This window comes from Gossypium arboreum, chromosome 3 (genome assembly GCF_025698485.1).
Source record: "Gossypium arboreum isolate Shixiya-1 chromosome 3, ASM2569848v2, whole genome shotgun sequence".
Taxonomy (NCBI): Eukaryota; Viridiplantae; Streptophyta; class Magnoliopsida; order Malvales; family Malvaceae; genus Gossypium; species Gossypium arboreum.
In genome coordinates, this window is record NC_069072.1 from 138,072,174 (window position 1) to 138,094,490 (window position 22,317).

Below are 22,317 nucleotides of genomic sequence, written 5' to 3' on the forward strand. Positions count from 1 at the left end.
GGACTAGTGGTTGAACCAATCAATCCACTAGTTCCCGATTCAATCGGTTTAATTGGTTCAACTGCTAGATCAACAATAATTAAATAAATAATTAAAAATTTAAAAAATTTAAAAAATTAATAAATCAATTCAATTTGTTCAACTAGTGGTTTTAATCTCATTTTTAGATTTTTACCGGTTTCAATCAATTTTTGATTTAATTGGTTCAACCTCTTTTTTTGAACTAGTATGCAAGTTGGTTCTCAATCCAATCGGCTTGATTGGTCAATCTAGCCATGTTCTAAAAACACTGGTCATATTATTAAATCTTGATAGAATTCAACTTTAGGGACCAAAATGGATTTAGTTACCAAGTTCAAGTACCAAAGTGAAAAAAAAAAAGGTGCTAAAGTGAATATAGTTGCCAAGTTCTTAAGCTAAAATTTATATTATTCCAAAAAAATACAAAAAACGAATATTAAACATAAATTCTGTGATTAAAAAGATTCATTTTGTATATTGTAAATTACTTACTGTTCAGGAGTTTGCTCTCAACCATGGTGATCATGAGAAGAAATGATATCAGCAGAATGAAGTTAAAGAGCATTGATGCTTTGACGTTCAGCCTAGCCATTGATTATCAAATGTGCCCCAAATTGCAGGTACTAACTCTTTCTTGTTTATATCTATAGATTTTTGGTTTGATTTCATTTTGAGCATGTTGAAACCTATTTATAGGGATTAGCTACATTAGAGGAACAAAATACATATAGGACTGTTGATATTTTCCAAGTGAAGTTTGTCTCTATATATGTATAGTATAGGTATCCTCAATTTAGCATGGCGGATCTTACAACTTAAGCCATTGCAATTATCGTAAATTTGAAAAAGGTTAAATTTGCTATTAGTACTATGTATAAATTGTGACTTTAGTACTTGTACTTTAATTTTGGTTATTTCCGGTCTTTGTACATTTAGAATTTTAAAATTTTAGTCCTAACCAAACGATAGCTATTTGTTAGTTTCAAAAATTGATACGACATGTGTAATGTCATATCAGCTTGTTATTTTCACATGTTACTCAAAAAAAAAACTCAATTAATAGATTTAACGGCTATCGTTTTACATTAAGACTGAAATTTTGAAATTCAAAAAATATAAAGACTAAGAATGATTTAGTTGAAGAGCATGGATTAAATCTATAACTTTACGCACAATACATGACTACTAAAAGAAAATAACTGTTATTGTTTATTCAAGACTAAAATTTTAAAAATTGAAAAGTATAAGGACTAAAAATGATCAATTCAAAAATGCTAAAATTGATAAAATTAAAATATAAGTATTAAATTCATAATTTAAGCAAGTAGAAGGTTTAATAGCAGAAATTGACCTTTGAAAAATAAAAAACTTACTTTTGTCATTTCATGCTTCATTACATCCATTTGGTTGAATTATGGTGTAAGGATGCATGTATGTATTGGTAAGTTATTTAGGTTTAGGAAAGAAAATTGAAGTTTTGGTCATTAATGACTCGAGAGTACTCATTAAATACATATTTTATTTTTATTTGGTATTGAAAATTTTAGTTTAAACTTAAATTGAGTCCGAACTCAAACACTAATAATCAAGTTTAAAGTTAAGAGAATAAAATTTATTTTATATTACATAAATAAATTTAATTGAGCTATCTTGAATAATTTGATCTTTATCTTAAATCAATTCGAGTCAAATGAGTCTTAAATATTAACTTAAATTTGAGTTGTTTTTTTTATTGTTTGAGGTTATTTTGGTTGAATTAAACCTAAAATTGTTATAGACCATTCTTTTATATTAAAATTTTATTCAAATTATGATATTGTTATAGTTTGCCGTTAAGTTATCCGTAATTTAGATAAATATCATACGTATTGATTTACCCATAATTTCATCCGACTCATAAAAAACCCAACCATCACTCAAAAAATTATGTATTTTTTAACTATCATGTGGTTGAAAAGATATGTTAAGTTTGTATTTATTTTATCTACGCGATAGTTAAAAAATACATCAATTTTCTTAGATGTTTTTTTTTTATCAGGATCTTTGAGTAAATTAATTGGGATGATATATTTTGTCCAAATTATCAATAACTTAACAGTAAATTATAATAGTGTCATTATTTGAATAAATTTTTAATGTACAGAGACTAATTTGGAGCAATTTTTAATTGGCTTAATGGTTAGAGTGTTCACCGCCCTAGATATGGTCTAAGCTTGAGTTGCGCTAGTGACTTTGTTGTTAGAGATTTATCCTCCTCTTATAATTCACCAAAAACAATTATAATTACCTTTGCTTAAAGAAAAATAAATACATACTACTAGTTCATTGCAATAAAAATATTTAATATGTTTTCTACTTTATAGAAATTAAAATGTGTCCCTATTAATCAACAATTAGCCTTAAGAAATGAAAATTCCCCATCAATCCAAATTTATGTAGTGATGTAAAGAGAAAAAAAACCTTTTTATATCAATATAAATTATATTTTAAATTTTTAATATTTTAAAATATTTTTAAAACAAGTCAAATTATAATTTTGATAAATTTTTATTCTCAAATATGATATTTAATCCTATATTTTTGAATAAATTAATCCCTATATTTTTAATTTGGCATAATTTAATTCTTCATATTATTATTTTAGAAAAGCCAATGGGAAATATAATAATTTAGTTGCTGTTCTTATGGCAAAAGAAAAAGAAAAAAAACATTTAACCAAAATAATTAGTGTTAACTATCTAAACCAACTAGTAGAATTAAATTAACTTAGAAGACCAAATTGTGTCAGATTAAAGTATAAGCATTAAATTTTAAATTTGATCATAATAGAGGGACCAACAATTAAAATTTGACCTTTTAAAATAAATGAAAAATTCGGATTACCTCCTACCGGTTATGAAAAAAAAAAATCACCCAACCAACCCGGTTAAGTTTTAATTTTGGATTTAGCTCTAGAACTATACATTTTCTTCATTTAGGCACCTAAATCTTTTTGTCCCACTTTGATAACTAAATTATCATTTTCATCCCATTTTGCCCAAAAAGAAAATTTGTCTATAATATGTCACATGGCACATTCTTATTAAACATCAGTAATTTTTGGATAAAATGGGAAAAAACTTATAGTTAAGTACCAAAATGGAACAAAAAAAAGTTTAGATACCAAAATGAGAAAAAGAACATAGTTAAAGGACCAAATATTAGTATAAACCTTTTATTTTAACTCTTTCGCGAGAGTCCCAGACACATTTATTAATCAAATTAAAAACATTGAATCATTTCCCTGATCTTCTATTGGTAAAGTACGAAAAGAAAAACCAGAAGTAAAATCTAGAAAGGCAACCAAAAAAAAAAAAAGTGAAATCGATTTACAAAATTACAATCAAAGCTCATAAAGTAAGATCCCAAATCTCCCTTCTTAAATTTCCTTTTAAATTCTCTCAATTTTCTCTTTTTTTTTTTATTTGCTTCAACCATTTTATCCATCCACTCTGAAATACCCCCAATTCCTCTTTCTTTTTTTCTGTATTTAATTTATTAGTATTTGAAAATTATTGGGTATTTTAGATCTGGGTTTCTCAGTTCATGCAAGATTTGGGTTTTTTTAGTGAATTTTTTTGATGGGTTCTTGAATAGAAATTCTGGGTTTTGATCCATTGATTGAAGAAAGTACAAAATTAGGAGGCTGAAGCAATTTTCTTTTAGAAATGGGGAAGCCATTGTTTTATGAGGTAATGGAGAAACCAGCAACAAGTTGTATAATAGGTATATGTACAACAATATGGTTTTACATACAAAAGAAGAACATTGGTTATCAACATGTTGGTATAAGTTATGAAACCGCCATTGAAGGTCACTATTGGAGGTTAATTACTTCAGCTTTTTCACATATCAGTGTTATTCATCTTGTTTTCAATATGAGTGCTCTTTGGAGTCTTGGTATTGTTGAACAATTAGATTATTTAGGTCTTGGAATAGCTTATTATCTACAATATACACTTGTTTTAGTCGTATTATCCGGTTTACTTGTACTAGGAATTTACCATATCTTGATTCAACGGTTTAAGATCGAGTATTTCCGGCGAGTTACCGCTGTTGGGTATTCTTGTGTTGTTTTCGGTTGGATGACGATTTTGTCCGTTAAGCAACCTTCGTCAAAATTGGATCTTTTCGGACTCATTTCGCTTCCTATTAGTTTCGCGCCATTCGAGTCGTTGATTTTCACTTCGATTATCGTCCCGCAAGCGAGTTTTCTCGGTCATTTATCGGGAATCATAGTGGGGTATGCTATAGCTTGGGGTTTGATTCATGGGATGACTAATTATTGGGCTGTTTCGATGTTGGGATGGATTGTACTTGTTTTTGTATTCAGTTTGAAACGGTCTGGTGCATATGATTTCAACTTCCTCGAAATTGAATCCGTTACGGATCCTTCTCTGCCTTCTGTTCGGTTTATGGGAAACAGTAGAACATTGCAGATGAGTTCGGTTCCACTTGGAGGCATCGAAATAGCGTAGTTCATTTCTGAAGATGTTGCCATTATATGTACAATTTTGGTCCGGATCATTGTCTCATCCCTTAACAGCACTGCAGTTCAATGGTAATTCCGGAGTTGGAAAAACCGGGAGATTCTTGACGATTTGATGTTTCTGATCAATTGCGTTCATCGGATACGATCAGATAAGTTTTCAGGTCTGGTTTTGAACTTACAAAAGATGCTTACATAAATTTCTTTGTTGCTAAGTGTGGACTTCAATTTTACTGATAATTGTTCATCATTATTGTTATTTTACCATGTAGTTTATGATGTTGAAAATTCAAATTCATATGACATTTATGTTTGAATATAACTTGAATAAATAAATAAAATAAAAACATGTATTTCTCTGGATTTTATCTTTTTGATTCAGTTTGAATGTGGAGTTTTATTGGCCGAGTCTTAACTATTGGTGTGATTAGATTTAGGGGTGAATCCAGAAATTTTTTATGGAGGCCAAAATCGAATAATAAATTTTTTAGAGATTAAAGCATAATTTTATAGTATATTAGTATATGATTATATTGTTTTTAAAGGGATTAAATATATATATATATATATTTTTTTGAAGGTTAAATTGTAATTTTATCGTAAATTAATTTATAATTTAAATGAGACTTTAAGATAAAAATTTTATTTAAGGAGCCAAGATGAAAGATCCTTCAAGGTTAGCTAGCATTGTGATGCATTAATGTTTGTTTACTATTAGTGTTTGACTTTTACATATTATAATAAATTATATCAATTTAGTCTTTAATTTTTATATATTATATCAATTTAGTCATAATTTTAAAAATTAATCCTTAAAATCTTCAATTTGATCCTAATTTTAAAAAAATTAAAAAGTAAATAAAAAATATTTTATCTAAATTTTGGGTAAAGTATCAAAATAGTTATTTTGTTTATCTCAAGTTATATTTTAGTCATTTATGTTAGAAATGTTACGTTCTCGTCACTTACGTTAATGTCTTGTAATATTTTAGTCATTGAGTCGTTAATTATCATTAATGGTGTAACGGTTAGCTGACGTGGCATGTTAAATTTTCATTTCAAATAAAAATTTTAAGTTAAATTATACAATTGATTTTCATATTTTTTGTTTTGAATTAAAATCTAACCTAAAATTTTTATTTGAAATTATGATTTAAATTGACACGTCAGCTTACTGTTGCACTATTAAAAGAAATTAACGTTTAGTGACTAAAATGTTATAACGCAATAATATAAATAACTAAAATGTAAGATTTCAAACATAAGTGATTAAAAGTGTATCCTGATACAAACAGAAATGATTATTTTAACAATTTATCCTTAAATTTTATATTAATATTAATATTAACTATATAATTATATTAATTTAAAATAAAATAAAAATCCCACAGCCCCGTCCCTCTCCCTCTTCCTCTCTGCTCCTTCTATAACTTCGGATTAAGTAATTGTCCACTGAGCTGCCGAGAAGAACAAACATAAGATTCTGAATTAACAAGTGGTCCAAAACCGGCTTAGTTGTCAACAGACGGACCGACCTTACGTACTAAAAAGGGACGGCGGTGTGACGGGGAGAGGGGTGTAGGGGATTTTCATTTTATTTAATATTAATATTAATATAAAATTTAAATTTTTTATTATTTTTTAAAAATTATTTGTCCCTTTATACATTTTTTTAAATTTTTTAGAATTGGGATCAAATTGAGTTAATTTGTCAATTTTGAGGGTTATATTTTTAAAATTATGACTAAATTGATATAATATGTAAAAGTAGAGTGCTAAATTTGATATTATACTGATTTTTTTACCTATCATGTTAGCTTCTCATTTGTGATTTTAACGGAAGTGGTCAAACTAATCGAACTACGTTACATGAGAGCTTAAATTACAAATTTTTTATTTTAGATGACTATTTATGTAATTTACTCTTTTTATAAATATCAATTAAGGTCATGTGATGGTTTATTAACTGTATTTGTAGAGTTAAAATATCTTACCCTCATTTTATAATAAATTTTTAAACTCTATTAACGTGATTAACAACTCCATACTAAGAGTGAGTATTCGATCAAGTCGAGTCGAATCGAGTAAGAAAAATTCATGTTAGTCGAGTTGACGAATTCTATTTTAGCAACCGAACTTAATTTAAAATTTTTTCGAATCGAATCGAGTAAAAAAATTTCAAGTCAAGTCGAGTCGAGTTAACGAATCCTATTATTTATACTCAATGTTGCGTTTACATAGATCGATTATTTAATATTTAATTACATAAACAATATAATGATTTTACCTTTTAACTTAATGGGTAAACAATTATTAAAAAAAAGAAGTAATTTTACCTTATAACTTAATGCTTTTGACTTAAATTTAGAAAAGGTAAACATTTACCAAAACACCCTAGTAACTCATATTTGAGTTAAACCAAAATTTTAATTTTTTATTCAAGTTGATTCGAATAATTGATTAACTCAAATAACTCGAACTATTTAATTCAAAATTTAAATTTTTATCGAATTATTCAAATTAAATCAGATTTTGTTCACCCTATTACGACATTGAAATAAATAAATAATAAATAAATGAAACAACCAAAATTAATCAAACTCAGTATATTTTATTTTATTTTATACTCGGATTTAATATTTTAAAATTCACTCAAATATTGAACGAGATTTCTATCTCAAAATATGATTCGCCTCCATCTGATCTAATCATTAAAATAGATAATATAGAAATCCTTATTCTGAATGAATTAACTTTGTCACCAATATAATCGAAATTAAGAATTTTATCTTTAGCTTTTTCCGATATATATTTAAAGATTTATCTATAAAAATAATTTATATAAATATTCTAATTTCCAATTTGGAAGAGGTAGTATTCCTAAGTCTATAAGGATTCTATGTGAACAAGTCTTATCTATAATTTTTAAAATATTTTTATATCGATATATATGGATATGTATTTAAGCTTTAGCTGTTGATTCATAATGTTGAATTCTAGTCCAGTCCCCCATGGTTATCAATTTCGTCCCTCAAGACAAGAAATTTTCATTCGTTTCCTTTTCCCAATTGTAACTGGAGAGTGTTTGCCTTCTAGTCCTTTAATCCAGGTTGATATTTATGGTGAAAATAAAGAGCCCTGGAATATTTTCGACAAAAATTCGAAAACTTCGTATTGGGTTTTCACTAAGTTGAAGAAGAAGAGTAAATTGAGAATCGATCGGACCGCCGGTTCGGGATGTTGGCTTGCTCGGAATGCGAAAGAAGTTTATGATGACAGTGGTAAGCTTTTAGGGTATCATAAGTATTTTACTTTTAGTTGCAAAAACGATGAATGTATGAATCTGGATAATGGGCATTGGATTATGCATGAGTTTTCTTTGAAACGGGAAGATTCGAACGATTCTGTTATTTGCGAGATTAGAAATAAAAATGCCGCTGATTCGGATTCGGATTCGAAATTGAATATGAAGAAGAGAAGAATCTTAAGTTCGAAGAAGAATCATGAAGAGATGAACCTACCTTCAAAGCCAAATGATGAAGAGATGGGGTTGATTTCGATATTCTCTAGTTCAGATGATAAAGATTTGAGTAGCGATGTTACTTTTGAGACCAGAAATAGGAATGATGGTTTGGATTTGAATTTAAATTTGAAGTTGAACGAAGAAAATACGAGATTTTATGTGAATTGTGAAGATCCTAAGGTTATATATAAAGATGTTGCAGGTTCAAATCTAAATTCGAATAAGTTGGAGTTAGATGATGAAGAGATGGAGTCAATTTCGAGATTCTCTAATTCAAATCACGAAGATTTGAGCAGCGATGTTACTTTTGGGATCGGATATAGGAACGATAGTTTGGGTTTAAATTTGAATTTGAAGTCGAAAGATGAAGATATGAGATTTTATATAAATCATGAAGATGAAAATAGGCATTATTTACGACAAAATATAAGGATTAGTGACGATTCTCTGCTTTATATTTTTCCAAATTTTATCATTGAATCAAACAAGTTTGAAGAGGAAAATTTGTTCAAATCCATATATGAAAATCTATCCAAATCTGAAAATGGTTAATTTTTTGGGTTTGAAGTAGTTTATCTGTAGTTCATAGTTTGTAATTACCACGTTTAGAGGTTATTTTCTAATTTTTATTAGAATGGATCGCCATTGTATTTTTTAATGGAATTATTTAAAATTCTGTTATTATATTTATTATCAGTAACTTAATTTATGAATTTTTTATTCAATCCTAATATTTATAGGAGTTGATCTTTTCTAATTCTTATAGGAGTTATTATTATTATTATTATTATTATTATTATTATTATTAGGGTAAACTATAGAATTAGTCACTTTCATTTGTCTCAGATTCAATTTTAGTCATTTATGCTTGAAATATTATGTTTTAATCATTTACATTATCATTTTGTTATAAAGTGGTCACTCTATCATTAAGCTCCGTTACCTCCCTAATAGTGGTCGAACATGGAAGTCTAAATGGGTTTTAACTACCAACTTAAAAACAGGGGCAAAACCATGGGGCTGGTAGGGGCCCATGCCCCATTAAAATAGAAAATTTTTTATTTAGCCCCTTTGAAATTTTAAATTTTAAAATTAGTAAAAGTAAAATTATATTTTGGCCTTCTTTAAAAATGATAAAAAAAATTGATTTAACCGTGATTAAAAACCTATTTTCATCTCAGCAATTGGACATCCAAGTTGGCATTAAAAACTCATTTGGGCTGCCACGTAGGATTGTCATTAGGGAGGTAACGGAGTTTAACAGTAGAGTGACCATTTCGTAACAAAATGATAACGTAAGTAACAAAAATGTAACATTTCAAATATAAGTGACTAAAATGTAATATGTACCAAACAAAAGTGAATATTTTTGTAGTTTACACTTATTATTGTTGTTATTGTTCACGACATAATTAAATAAAAATAGTAATTTTGATACTATTTTGATATAAACCTTATATTTGAAACCTTAAATTCAAAATCAAAGTTAATTTTGGAGTCTTCTTTAAATGATAGGGAGGAGTCAAATAATTTTGATTTAAACCCTATATCAAAAATTTCAAATCCAAAGCCAAATCATGAAGAGATAGAGTTTATTTCGACATTCACTAATTCAATTCACGATGATTTGATGTTACTTTATGTAGTAGAAATAGAAATATTGGTTTGGATTTGAATTTAAATTTCTAAGTCGAACGATAAATATATAAGATTTTATCTAAATCATGAAGGTTCCAACAATCACTATATCTGCGAGTTAATAAATAAAGATGTTGTCGAGTAATTTGGGGTCCAACAACGAAGAGATGGGATTTGATTTCAGAGTTTTCTTCAAATCAGGATTCATATGATTACCGCATTTGGTTCGGTTACCAACTTCTTTATGGATTCAATCGTTGGAATACTTCTTCAACGAAGTTATTTTGTTGCAACGATCTCAAATACTTGCGAGTAGTTGACAAAAATGGGAACAATTTTGTTACTATTTTCATCACCACCTCTCACAACACCGATCGAGCTGAGCTGGGTGTGGGATCTGCATCGCTCTGCTATATTTTGATTGAGATCCCGATCGAAAATCTTTGTGATCTTCGATGATGGGAGAAAGAAAAGTACTGAACAAATATTACCCGCAGGACTTCGATCCGTCGAAGCTTCCGAGGGCCCGGCGGCCGAAGAATCAACAGATGAAGGTTGGAGTATACGTTGCAAGACATGCGGAAATTATATCTATCAAGGCACCAAGTTCAATTCCCGCAAAGAAGATGTTATCAGCGGGACATCTAAGGGAATCCGAATGCATAGGTTTTATTTCAAATGCACCAATTGCTTTGCTGAGATGACGATAAAGACTGATCCACAAAATAAAAATTATGTTTTTGAATCGGGTGCAACAAGAAATTTTGAGCGCTCTGAAGATGTGGAAGTGGAGAGAGAGAGAGAGAGAAACAGAAAAGAAAATCTCAAGGAATGGTTGGAGAACCGAACGTTGGATTCAAAAAGAGAGATGGACATCGTTGCTGCACTTGATTAGATGAAATCTAGGAAGTCCAGACATGCTACGGTGAGCGTAGATTCAATGCTGGAGGCCTTGCAACGCACTGCCGCAGAAAAGTTAAGATACTTCGTGGCAGTCCAAACCTGAACTCTGATGTTAGTAAGATATTCTTCTTGAATCATGCTTAATAAATGCAAGTTCTCTTAAATCTGAACTCTGATATTATAATCTTTATGAATGCTCGCATGCTTGTTGTGAGAGGGAGATGAGTATACATACATACAAACATGGATTGGAGTGATAAGTAGTACTCACGTTGCTTAGCATGCTTATATTTCTTCTCTTTTGTGATTCTGACTACAAGGTTATAATGCTAACAGGAAAAGAAACTAGAAGAAGAAGATGATGAAGCCCTCATTAAATCGATTTTCCAGGTTAGAATTGGTGTATTGCTTTTATTATCACCACTTGTGATTGCTCTTTGTTCTAGGCGGCCATGTTTCTAACATTGATGTCAGGGGCAAAGCCAGAAAATCTTTTTAAGGGAGCCGGATGAAATTTTAATTTTTTATAGTTTATAGTTTTATAATTTGTAAAGGATTATATTGAATTTTTATAATTTTAGGGGGGCCAGGGTCCATGCCAGCCTCCCCTGGCTACGCCCCATTGATTGATGTCATCTTTAATGCAGAAGCCAAAGGAATTTGTTCGAAGGATTTCAGATGATGTTTTCATGTATGATGGGGACTTGACCTGTTTATCGAATGGCTTAAATAGGAGAAAGGTGTCGGAATCTTCAAGTAACCCTGCTCGATTCAAGTCGTCGGTGGTGAAGAAGAAACCAAAGATATAAATTAAGGAGAGCCAACTTATTTTCATGATGATTTTGGATTATGACATGGAAGCTCAAACTTTCAACTTAGCTAGATACATAGATGCTAGCTCCTTTTCCCATTTATGATAAACTAAGTTACTATTTTTATTTCCAAGGGAATCCAATTGGTGAACTCGACAAGTTTTAGCTCCTAGAAATCCTACGAAGGAAAAGTACCTTTCAGAAATAGCTTTTCTATTCATATTTGGTGCTAGTTATACCTGTTCATGATTTAACCTACTTGTCCAAGCTTGAAGGTCCTCTCAAAATTAAGACTAAAAAATTGGCTTGAAAAAAAAAATTAGACCCATTTAAAATATAGGTCGAGCTTGAGTTTGAGCATTCAAGGCTTGAATCCGGTCTGACCTAACCCGTTTTAAATTTATCATACTTTATATTTTTTTTATATATTGTGTAATTTAGAACACATCAAAAAAAATAAACTTATATTAAATATATAATACTAATCTATTTACATTAAAATAATATTAAGATGACTATATAAAATTTTTAATAAATAAAAATATATAAAAATATAGACTTGGGTTAATCTTTTGTAAATATAGGTAGATTTTGGCAAAATTTTAGGTTTTGGTTCCGGATTGGACCAGACTTAGATAAGTATAAAATATATTAATATCATGTTTAGACCTGATTCAAACCCAACCCGACCTAACCTATGAGCACCTCTACTGCTGGTCCTCTCTGTCCGTGGTTAAGGCCTTCTAGTTTACTACTCCATCAAATAAAAGCAAAATTATAAATCTTTACATGAAGAAAAAATTTTAACCCTAGGATTTGAATTTTAGTTGTTTTATCACTGACCTATGTGAAGAATCTCCGGATCTCTCGTATCAAAGAGACTTCCTCTATGACCTTTGTAGACCCAATTTTCAGCCCAGCCTAAACCACCAGAAACCAAAACCAAATACAAGCCAATTAAAGCCCAAATACCTACCTTTGGGTCCAAATCACAGCCCAAATCAAACACCTAAAACAAAATTGCAAACCAAGCCTAATTACCTAAACCCCAAGCAAACCCCAACAGCCCAAAAAATAATAAAAACAAAAACAAAAACACCATCAGCCGCCACAACCCAGGGCAATCTCCAGGCACCGCACGTCTCGCGCTTCCTCCGCAATATCTTGCACTGCTCCACCATGCCACATCAGTGATGCCCTCACGCACGTACCTGAAAACGTGTAAAATGGGTTGTAAATATTTGCTATAAAAGCCAATATACGATTTTGTATAGGGGGAGTTTTTTTTAGGAGAAAGGGGAGATAAAAAAAATAAACAGTTGTACTACATACAATAGAGAGCACTTCAGGAAATGCGAACAGATCAAGGGAGTTATTCTAAGGTTTTTACTTTCTTTTATTTGCTCTATTTATTTTACTTTTGAATCTCTTATATATATATATCTACACATATTTCGGGAAATATATAAAACGAAGGAGATACCTTTCTTCGCCTGGAAAAGGAGCTTCGGCCGCCATGCATGTTGGTCGTTGATGATGAAGCTGGCGGTAGTGATCTGCTGGAGTTTGGGTGTGAATCACAAGATGAGAGGGGGGTTGAGAGCCTTCTCTCTATTTTGAAAAAAATGAATAAAGAGTGGTGTTTTAACTTTTTTTTGTTTTCTAAAAAGTTATTTTTTAATGATAAAAAAAGGAAATAAAATATGGTTTCAATTAATAGTAAAACAAAGCAGCATGGGGGAGTGGGATCAGTACGCGTTTTGCTTGGAACCATGCGCATTTTACCTTTAATTGGGTAATTTCGCAATTGGTCCCCTCCTTTGCGCTAGCCTTCAATCGGGCCATATTTAAGTTTTTTAAATTATTTTAAATTGTCCCTGCAGTCTGTGCGCTATTTCAATTTGCCCCCCCTTAGCGCAGTATTTCAAGATTTCGGGCATTTTCAATTTTAGACCTCGAACATTTATACGCATTTAATTTTAGCCCAAAATTCTGTTTTAATAATTTGTTTTACTTGTAAATTATCCCTTGGATTTTATTTTTTTCTCTCAATTAAGTTTCAGTTATTCTTTTTAGAATAAACATGTTTCAACATATTATTTTGATTTCATACTTTTGTGATTATTTTTTCATGTGCATACTGTTTAAATGAAATACCTTTATATATTATTATTACTACTATATGTATTATTTATATTAGGCTTTTTCCTGTGTATATATTACTTTGTATATTATTTACTTTTAATCTTTTATGCATATTATTTATTTTGAAATTTCATTTACGCTACATATATATTATTTTTCTTATTTTTTATTTTGATACAATTCAAGCTTTCGTTCAAATTATTTACTTTAGAATATTTATTTTAAATTTATTTGTACATTACTACTTGATATATTATTTCTTTTATTTTTTCCTGTTTATTTTTTTTAATTCTTATATTTATTACTTATTTTAAAATTTTCTTATAGTTTATATAGTAATATTTCCAAGTTTTCTTTTTCCTATTATTTATTTTACTTTATTTTAAAAACTTGTTATATTTTATTTGTGTGATTTATTTGAAACTTCTTTTAAAATTGGTTTCTTATTCATTGACCCTTGGATATAAATGGTGATATTTTTATAATATATGATGTGCTGCTATTGCATATATTCTAAGTTGTTCCTTTGCATTTCCCTATTTTTTTAGATTATTCATGAGATGTTATTGCCACATGTTTTATTCTCTATGTTATCAAATTATCTTTTTTAATAAAAATACATTTAATTTATTTATTACATTTCATTGAAAATTTTAAATAAGGCAATACTCGGTATTTGGGAGCTTTGGGAAAATTGTACCCTAACTTATTGGGTTTCAATTTTTCTCGTTGAATCTAAGTAATCGAGTACCCTTTTTCAATCAAAACGTGAGTTTTAAATAAAAGCTTATTCTTGGGAATTCAATATGTTATGTCTTAACTTACTGGATATGACACTTTATTTTCTCAAGGTAGGGATTTTTTTTTAAAAAGCGATATTCTGTATTTGAAATTTTGAGAAATTGTGCCCTAACTTACCGGGTTCAGATTTTTCCTTTGACCCAAATAACCGAGTATTTTTTTTAAAACTTAAATGCATGACTTTTGAAAATTAAAAGACGAACTTATTTTTGAGGATTTGAAATGTTGTATCCTAACTTACTGGGTGTGACATTTTATTTCTTCGAGATAAGAGGGTCTTAGCATTCCATTTAATTTATTCAAACATTCTTTTAAAAAAAAATAAAGGATCATATTCTAAAATCTTTTCAAACATTCGACGTTAAGACATTATTTAATCAATTCGGTACAAATTTTGGGCGTTACGAAGGTGCTAACCCTTCCTCGTGCGTAACCGACTCCCGAACCTTTATTCTCGAATTTTGTAAACCAAAATCATTGTTTTAATAAATCAAAATTTTTTATTAAAATGATCAAACTCAAGGTGATCCGATCACACCTTAAAAAGGATCGCTGGCGACTCTATTTTCGTTTTTAAAGTTAATCTCCGTTTTTCAAATAAAAAATGGTTTCGACAACCTTTTAAGTAATATCACCTTTATACAGGGAGACACTTAGCTTGCAAAAATGCAAAAGGCATAGGATAAGAAAGAAAATGGTGGCCGACCGCATCAGCGCGAGCGCAGAAACCAAACAATTTTATAAAACGATAAATTTGATTATTAACCTTTTAAATAATTAAATTAGTATTTTATTAAAAATAGTGACTCAAACGTTAAATTTTTAAATATTTTAACTTACATGATAATTTACATGTACTCCATGTTTATTTTTGAAAATTTTATAATTTTATTTTTAAAAATATTTTTTATAAATTTTAAATTACTTGTTAATGTGATATATTAGATAAATAGTATCGTATCAGCTTTAAGTATAAAAAAACTGCCACGCGATTTTACAATGTCAATATTGTTAAAAATATTATGCTACATTTGGTTGAAGTATTATTTTTTCTACGTGTTTTAGTCATTGGTTAATTATAAACTAGTTCACAATTGATAGTTTTAACCACTTATATGATTTGTTTGTAGCAAAGAAAATGAACAATTTTCGTTTATTTTAAAAATGTCTTATTTTTACAAGAGTTTTATTTATCTTTCTAATTTTCGCCTTTAAATTTGTATTAACTATTCTTTATTTTATGTCTAAATATTTTAAAACACATGTTAAACATATTTTTTACTCGTTTATTATACTATAGTAATCAAATGAAGTATTAATGTTTTAGTCAAAACTTTCATTAAAAAAATAATTTAACTCTTTTAAAAGGTTAATGACCAAATTTAGCCAAAAAAAAAAAGGTTAAATTGATAAAAGTAATAAATATTAAACGCTAAAATTGACATATAACAAAATTAAAAGTGTCTGTGCATCCACTCCGTTTGAAAAGAAAATATTAGTCTTCTAAGCATTGATTTTATGACCTGAAAACTCACAAAATTGTGCTAAAATCCTATTAAGGATTCTATCGTGCTTCAAATCTGCTTTGCAAAAGATGACAAGATCATCAACAAAAAATAGATGAGAAAGGGCAGATCTTGATCTAGACAAACGTAAAGGACCCCACTCCCCAACTGAAATAGAATTATGTATACTGTGACCAAGCTATTTCATGCATAACATAGGAGAAAGCAGGCAACTCCATCGAATCCCTCTGATCGGGTGGAATTTGTTAGATAGGACTCCATTCCACAAAACCTACAAGGTGGAGTTAGTAATAGCAGATAATATAACATTTCTAAGATAATCCGGGATCCTTGCCACTTGTTATGAAACATCGATGAAATCCCATCAATCATACACTTTTTTTAGGTCGATTTTCATCGTCATCCACTTCCTTTTATTTCTGCTTCATATAGATTGAATTGCCTCTTGCGTGATGACAATGTTGTCAGTAATATTCCTTCTGGCAATAAATCGAGTCTGCTCATGAGCTATAATTTTGGAGAAAATAAGCTTGAAGCGATTAGCTATTACCTTCATAACAAGTTTATAAAGAACCGTGCAAAGGCTTATAGGACGGTTTTGTATAAAGCTCTCAGGATTTGAAATCTTAGGGAAAAGAACAATCAGGATGTTATTTAAATTAGAACCCATAGTACCATTAGCGAAAATTGTTTTAACCTATTCGCAAACTACTCCCCTACTATACTCCATTGTTTCTGGAAGAAAAAGGCATGGAAGTCATCACTAATGTCAAAAAAAAAGCATCCCTTATTTTCTCATCAATAATTGATTTACCCAAAAATTTGATATGAACAAGATCAAGCTGGGGGAAGGCATTAGGGGCAAACTTCCCATGAGATAGGGATTTTCTCCATACAAATTTTTGAAAAAGCCAATCGCCTCAGATTGAAGTGTCTCCAGGTCATAAATCCACTCACCATTAGAATTACGAATTGCAAAAATTGGGTTGTTTTTTTCTTTTTTGAAGAGCATGACTATGAAAGAACTTTGTATTAAGATCTCCCAAACTTAACCAGTCACACATTGCCTTCTGTATTACACTTTCAAGTTGCCTTTTGTATTACACTTTCAAGTCAAGATAGAGGGTTAATTCAAAGGTTTCCAAAAAAAAAAAAAGTATGTTTACTTGTGATTAGTGTAAAAATAGTAGTAGCTGTAAAATTAGATGCAAAAAACAAAAAAACATGACAAACAAAAAAACATGACAAATACTCACACTAAAGAGCGAAGGCCCTGCCTGGTACTTTATCTTTATGTATGTGGAAAACAAAAAAGCATGACAAATACTCAAGTAAAAGTACCATAAAAATTCTTATATTAGGAGTAAAATTGCATTGTCTTTTCTTCTAAGAAATATGGATAAATTAATTTCTATATGTAAAATCAAAGAGCAAATTGATTTTTCTGTTTACAATTTCATCATTTTTTATTATTAAAAATTTATCATTGTACGTCAAAATAAATTTTTTTATATAAAAAAAATACTGCTTTACTGTTTAATATAATGTATAAGCACTAATTTACCCATCTTTTTTAGTAAAAAGAGCAAAATGCAAGCCTCCGTGTACTTTTGCCCAAATACCCATATCAGACATTCAAATCCAAGTAACATGACACGCAACAAGCTGAGCAACAAGAATGGGGCACGAAATAGATCGAAAATCGGACAACTTCGGAAATGGTAAAACTATACCGGATAATATTATATATAACTCTTAGTTCAGTCTCCGCCTACATGTAAATATAACAACCTAGAAATAAAGTTTATATGGAAAAAAGCCTAGAGAGATGAAGAGATGTGAAACAACAAATATGGAAGGGAACGTATGCCCTATCTATAAAAAGGAACCCAAAATACCAAGTCTTATAGAAACATCTAACCCATCAATCCTTTGATGCTGTCAAGCTGACATCCGATGAAGCATCTTTGTGGTTAGGGGTTGGCACGGAACCTCTAACTCCCATGTCCCCAGTTTGATGTTGCGGTTGGAATGGATGCGGCTGTTTCTGGGATTGGATTTGAAGTTGCTGGAACTGCTGCGCGGTTAGCAGAGTATGCATGGCTTGATTATTGGGGTAGTATTGTTGATTAACTCCATAAGATGCATAGTTCATCATCGGTCCACCGTTTGGTATAGATTGGCCGGTCAGTACTTTCAGATGCTGGATTTCATCTTTCAGTGCTTCGTTTAATGCTACCAAACATCGAAAAGAAAAAGAATCATGAATATGAGTGATAATGAAAGCAGTTCAAACATAAATCCCATGTTTATAGTAGTAGAACAAGAGGCATTTATATTCATAACTTACATACAAAACCACATCAAAAGCTACTCACTACATCATAATAACTGATATACAAACCAAAAGTGGAAAAGCTACATCATGCACCACTCGAGTGCATCGGAATAGTAAATACCGTCTCTGTGCATGGAAAGGAATCTGAGGTACAGTTGAGTAAAACACATATTATCAAAAGCTAGGGGTATTACTTGTAATCTACTCAGGCTTCACTCAATAAACATTTTACTCTCTTCTCAAACTTGAATTGCTAGAGCTCGAGCTCAACTCCACAAAGATTGAATATTCAGGACCTATATCAGCCATGTTATAGATCTTACTTCGATATGTAAGTGCAAAAATATGATTGAAACTGGCTTCACCTAAACATGCTACATTTAGAGCAATTAGGAGTCCAACAAAGGTTATAGTATATACTATCTGCTTCCAACTGAAGTCAAACTCAAAGGGTCATATAGCCATTCAAAATAAATACCTACTTTTTCTCTCAAATTCGATACATATCCATATCGTTACTAGCACATTGTCACAAATAAAGTAATAAAAGCCAAATTAATCAATAGCAAGCAGGATTTTTTAGTCTGGCCAAGAAAGAATAGCCTTAAACAGCGACCAGTGTGACCCTATACACACACGTCCATACCAATGAAAACATAATCTCAAATCTTTGCAATAAGTAGCAGAAGTACATAAAAGCGTTTAAAAAGGTGCAGTGGAAAGAATGAAAAACAAAATTGTTTACAAACAACAACAACAGCAATTACTTACTGAACCTCTTCGTGTTATAAGAGATAAAATAAAGCGCCTTAATTCAATAAACTAAATAACAATTTAAGCACATACTGAAACATCTCTCCAAGAGTCTTGTTTATTGTATTATTAAAACTAAAAATGTCCATTCAACCAGATTCTCACATGTAAAATGTTCACATCATCATGAAATAGCATGTTATCCCATGATATTTTTTTCCATCAAGATGAGGAGGACTACACAAAAAAGGTATACGGAAGGATGCAATAAAGCAAACATATTGGTATTTGGTATTTAAAAAGAACAAGTTCTCAAGAGGCGCCCACCATCTTGCAAATGAACCTGCTGCTCCATTGTTGTCAAACGCAGTTTCAACTCATTGTTTTCAGCAGTCAGAGTACCGGTGTCTCTCTGTTCATAGTTACCAGATAAAAGAGTTATATGAAACATTAGATCTAAATAAGTTAAAAGAAAACAAAATCATAATATATATATGAAGGTCCAATATATATAACAGCATTTGGCACACAATCAAGGAGAGGGTTTGAAGCTTATGAAACCACCTGTAACAGAGACAGCTGGGCATTGAGTGATGTTGCTTCAGTTTGCAACGTCTGAACTTTCCTTTCGAGTTCAGCTATATATCGCATCTTTCTTTCCTTTGACCTAGCAGCAGACTGCCTATTTGCCCAGATCCTGTTTTTTTAAAAGAAAAAAGAAGGTAGCATCAAATTGGAAAAAAAATCAGGGTAACAACAATCATCCCTGTTGTGGAAAAGATAAGTTTAATACAAAGGGGAAGATTCTTTTAAAGGAGAGAGGAAGAAGAGGGGACAGAGGAGGTTACCAAGAGATGAAAACAAGGGAAGATAAAAAAGCCAACAATAACTTAGGCAACTGCCCTAGTTTCAAGCTAGCTTCAAGTTAAAACCTAGTTAAGTAGTCTCTGAGCCATGGCATCTTTATGAAGACGGCCTTGCCATGACAGTGAAAGGCTTAATGCTGGGAATTGAGTTAAACAAAGAGTAACAACACCACTTAATGCTGGACTTTAAACTAACATGTGGAGCAAATTGGAAAAGACTTAATGCTGGGATTTAAGCTAACAACAAATTAACATCATGTGGAGCACGTTATGAAAGGCTTAATCCAAGACTTTAAGCTAACAACAAACTAATGACACGCGGAGCACATCGGAAAGGTTTAATGCTGGGATTTAAGCAAACAACAAATTAACATCACGTGCAGCACGTTACAAAAGGCTTAAGGCTGGACTTTAAGCTAACGGCAAATTAACATCACGTGGAGCACGTTACAAAAGGCTTAAGGCTGGACTTTAAGCTAACAACAAATTAGCATGTCATGAAAGGCTTAATGCTGGACTTTAAGCTAACAAGAAATTAACAACAACATGTGGAGCACATTGTGAACATTTAATGCAGGGATTTAAGCTAACAACAAATTAACATCACATGGAACTCGTTGCGAAAGGCTTAATGCTGGTATTTAAGCTAACAACAAATTAACATCACATGGAACTCGAAGCAAAAGGCTTAATGCTGGATTTAAGCTAACGACAAATTAATATCTTGAGAGCAAGTAGCACAATTCTTTCACCAACACATACCACACTGATATAACTTCAGCCATGAGTTAGATCACACTTCCATCCCAAAATATAATCACCAAACTCATAAAACAGAATTGTGTCGTCATTAAAACAAATATCATAGTAAAAAAAGTAAAAATCCCTACCTCCTTAAACAGCAATCCTTCCTTCTAAAGCATGAATCTTTTAACTAAATTCATAATTAAAAACGCTAACAATATATACCAATTCAATCAACTGAGTATATATATAAGAAATTGTAATGAAAAAAAGAAAAGAAAAAGAGATACCTCTTAGCACGCTTGGGATCAATAATAGCAAGCTCAGCAAGCTTAGTGGCAGACAGAGCTTTCTTAGCCTCAGCAGGTGAAACTTCCTCCGAACCCGACATAAGCATTTCCGGCTTAATACTGGTCGACCCGTCCATCGACTGGCTATGTTGGTGCCTAACCCTCGGCTTCTCCGAAGACCCAACAGTAACACTCTGGTTCTCACCATTCATCCCAGTCCATGCAGCAGCAGCCACCTGAGCAGTCGCCGGAGCAGCGGCGGGGGCTGACGACTCACCAACCTGAAAAGTCGATGTTGCAGAAGAAGCATTGAACTTATCCATATCGATAAACATAGAGAACACATCCTCCTCCGTATCATCAGAGTACGACGGTCCGTCAGCCGCCCCAACAACACCGAGATCACTATCAAAGCTAATATCATCAGGAAGAGTAAGGATTTCAGAATGAGCACGGCGATGACCTAAGTTCTTTGGTGGATTATCAGGCATTTTGCTAATATCCTGACTAAAACGATTCGCATCAGAACTTTGACCAAAACATCCAGTTGAGTTCAAAACATTCCCGACGGCCGCAAACCCAGTATACCGACCAGACGGCGGTGGCAAGCCCGGCGATTTGTCCTTCTCCATTTTCTCAGAAAAATTCAAAAAGAAACCCCTAAATCTCTATTATTTTTTTTGGAACTAAAACCCAAGCAGGAACAAAAACCCTAAGAAAAGCAAAGATCTGAAACTAGAAAAAGAAGAAAAAAAGAAGAAGAGGGGTACTGAAAACAAATGGGAAACGATAAATAAAAAGAAAATTACTGAAAATCGAACTGAGAATTTGGTGAAGAAAAATGGAAAACAAAAAACAACAACAGCAGTAGTTTAAATAGAGATTTTCTTTTCCCCAGAAAATGATGGGATTTTTCAGGGACTTGAAAGTCTAACGCTAGATTTTTTAAAAAAAATTAAATTAAAATGAGAATAAATGGAAATAAATCAAAAAATTTCATATAAGGAAGGAAATTGGGAGGAATTAATGATGAAATGTTTTTTTTTTTTTAAAATTAAAAGTGAAATGGAATCGAAAACAAAGGATATGATTTCACATGGTGGGAAAAGGGCCAAACAGAGAAAAGGGAAAATTAATAAATAAAATTTTATATCTAATAAGAGATCTACGACATTATATTTTACTCCTTTTATTTTCAGGTATAATTTAAAATTAGTCCCTATACATTTTAAACTTTTCAAATTTAGTTTTACTTTTAATTATTTGTCTGATTTAAAATTAAATCCTAATTAATAATTATTTTAAATATTAGGCTTTAATTTTTAAATCTTAATTTTAATATTTAAATATAATGCACTCAAATTTAACAAATATTTCATTAATAGTGTTACGGTTGGATTTTAATTTTCAAATTAGTCAAGTAAAAGGA

The 22,317-nt window shown here is 30.8% G+C and overlaps 3 protein-coding genes and 1 pseudogene across 3 annotated transcripts; 3 read left to right on the forward strand and 1 right to left on the reverse strand.

Moving 5' to 3' along the window:
- The first annotated feature begins 3,273 nt into the window (after positions 1-3,273).
- LOC108474837 (RHOMBOID-like protein 13) lies at positions 3,274-4,912 on the forward strand. The gene has a single exon (XM_017776862.2). It carries the CDS (start codon positions 3,729-3,731, stop codon positions 4,536-4,538), a length of 810 nt encoding a protein of 269 aa, XP_017632351.1. The 5' UTR covers positions 3,274-3,728; the 3' UTR covers positions 4,539-4,912.
- A 2,623-nt stretch (positions 4,913-7,535) lies between these two features.
- LOC108475084 (NAC domain-containing protein JA2L-like) lies at positions 7,536-8,624 on the forward strand. The gene has a single exon (XM_017777085.1). The coding sequence runs from the start codon at positions 7,536-7,538 to the stop codon at positions 8,622-8,624; it is 1,089 nt and encodes a 362-aa protein (XP_017632574.1).
- Positions 8,625-10,168: 1,544 nt separating this feature from the next.
- On the forward strand, positions 10,169-11,422 carry LOC108475085 (uncharacterized; annotated as a pseudogene).
- Positions 11,423-17,608: 6,186 nt separating this feature from the next.
- On the reverse strand, positions 17,609-22,039 carry LOC108476407 (probable transcription factor PosF21). The gene is made up of 4 exons (XM_017778621.2): positions 20,889-22,039; positions 19,553-19,685; positions 19,316-19,400; positions 17,609-18,132 (listed from the first exon to the last, which is right to left on the reverse strand). Exons 1-4 carry the CDS (start codon positions 21,518-21,520, stop codon positions 17,822-17,824), a joined length of 1,161 nt encoding a protein of 386 aa, XP_017634110.1. The 5' UTR covers positions 21,521-22,039; the 3' UTR covers positions 17,609-17,821.
- Between the last annotated feature and the right edge of the window lie 278 nt (positions 22,040-22,317).